Source organism: Euprymna scolopes, chromosome 14, assembly GCF_053919585.1.
Source record: "Euprymna scolopes isolate OS-2025 chromosome 14, ASM5391958v1, whole genome shotgun sequence".
In the NCBI taxonomy this organism is placed as follows: domain Eukaryota; kingdom Metazoa; phylum Mollusca; class Cephalopoda; order Sepiida; family Sepiolidae; genus Euprymna; species Euprymna scolopes.
In genome coordinates, this window is record NC_136495.1 from 132,139,054 (window position 1) to 132,141,194 (window position 2,141).

General features: G+C 40.7%; 1 protein-coding gene across 1 annotated transcript; it reads left to right on the plus strand.

Annotated features, from left to right (window-relative positions):
* The first annotated feature begins 220 nt into the window (after positions 1-220).
* On the plus strand, positions 221-868 carry LOC145292808 (uncharacterized). Its single transcript, XM_080138847.1, has one exon. The coding sequence runs from the start codon at positions 221-223 to the stop codon at positions 866-868; it is 648 nt and encodes a 215-aa protein (XP_079994973.1).
* The last annotated feature ends 1,273 nt before the right edge of the window (positions 869-2,141 follow it).

Sequence of the window (2,141 nt, forward strand, 5' to 3'; positions counted from 1 at the left end):
ATGACTCCAGGGCGATTGAGCACTGTGTTGAAATGGTCAATTATAAGCTAAAAGGAAATCGCCAATCCTGCGATAACCACTGAGGTATCTCTTTCCTGTCCATAGCAGTAAAGATCTTGGCTCGCATCCTCCTAACCGCTTACTTGGTCACCTGGAACAGGGACACCTGCCGGAGAGTCAATGGGGTTTCCGCGCCGGTCGGGGGGGGGGGGGCACTGGCATGATCTTTGCCGCCCGTCATCTTCAAGAGAAATTAATCGAACAGCACCGAGACCTTTACACAACCTTTATCGACTTGAGCAAGGTATTTGACACAGTCAGTGGGGATGGTCTGTGGAAAATAATGAAGAAATTCGGTTGCCCAAGTACTTTCATCACAGTAGTTCGTCAATTCCATGAAGGCATGATGGGGCGCGTCCTTGACGACGGTGAACCCTCGGAGACTTTTTCGGTAACAAATGGAGTTAAACAGGGCTGCGTCCTTGCCCCAACAGTGTTCAGCTTGATGTTTTCTGCAATGCTATTTTACTCTTTCAGCGACCAGTCATCAGGCATCAACATTAAATTCAGAACAGATGGAAAGCTGTTTAACCCAAGCAGCGCATTCGGGAAACTCAGAAGCAAAGTCTGGGAAAGGAGAGGAATCAGCATTGACACCAAGCTGAATGTTTACAGAGCAGTTGTCCTCACCACATTGCTCTATGGCTCAGAAACCTGGACTACATACAGAAGGCACGAAAAAACGGTGAACCACTACCACCTGAGATGTCTCCGAAATCTCTTTATTATTAGACCGCAAGACAAAGTTCCTGATACAGAGGTCCTGAAAAGTACTAATCTTCCCAGCTGTTGTGGTTGCAAGGTTTAACAATAATTAGTAAGGAAATACAATGGAGACGCAAACAACAAGATAACGCAATAATAAGTGTATTAAAGAAAAGGTATATTTACAATATGTACAAATGACGGTGTCGAGTCAGAGAGTCTTGGTGGGAGGACATGTACGCTCTTCGGCGTCACTTCTGGTGGCATTTGAGTAAGACACCCCAAGGCCAACCTAGGCTTGCCATTTATAGTGTTATGTTATTCGCATATGCAAATAAGTGGTTGCCACCACAACACCCCCCTCCCAAGATTTGAAGTCACACAGATTTCAATATCTTTTTCTTTTTGGGTTTACCATTAATGGTTCATTCACTTTTCTTTTCCTACCTGATCTTCGGGGTTCAGGTGCATTTTGAGGCGGTTCCAAATTAAAAGATTCGTATATGATATCTATGGTGTCCTCCTCTTCGACTGTTGTCGTATCATCATCATCTTGGATATGACGTTTTTTTATCTGATTTAGGTGCCTTTTATGTATATTCTGTGGACCTTTAATCATGTATGTACAATCACCAATGCGTTTATCTACTACTCCACATTCCCAGTAAGATGTGTTATTTCTGTAGCACTTAAAATATACTCGATCTCCCGAGTTATATTTCTTTCTTCTCGTGTGTGTAGTGTTTCGGATAATTGCCTGCCTTGGCAATAGTTTGTCAAACGCTGATTTTACCTTTCTGGCAAACATTAGATCAGCTGGTGATATGTTTGATGGTGTACTAGGATGTGGTGTAATCCTATAAACTTGCAAGAATTGTTGCAAAGCTTTTTCTTAGCATTTTAGTGGTGTGGAAGGCAGATATTCCTTTTTTATCTCCATTATAAAATCGGTTTCAATTTGAGTAAGTCTCTAATCTGGCACTTGTATTCTAGTTAAAATAAAAATATCTATTGAACTTATTATATATCTGTCGTTGGAGAAGAACATTCTAATTTTTTACAGAATGTATTGATTGGCTTATCCCATAGTCCGAATTTCTCAATTAAATCTATTCCAACAGATTTTCACTATTTTTTAGTACGAATATTTTTAATTTCTTCGAAATCCCTTTCAATTTTATCGGGAGGACAACTTCTCCTTCAAATTTTATACCACCACCAGTTACCGTCCGGGCTGCTTTACTAGTTTTCATCGTGGCCGGTTTTCCCAACTTTTTACACGTATTCAGGTTTATTATAGAAACATCGGAGCCGGAGTCGAGTTGTAACTTTATTGATGTTTTAAATATTTCCATTTTTACGTATTTTCGCCGATC

What these genes read in the sequence shown, in the direction of transcription:
- LOC145292808 (XM_080138847.1), top strand. Translation starts at nt 221, where the DNA reads ATGATCTTTGCCGCCCGTCATCTTCAAGAGAAATTAATCGAACAGCAC.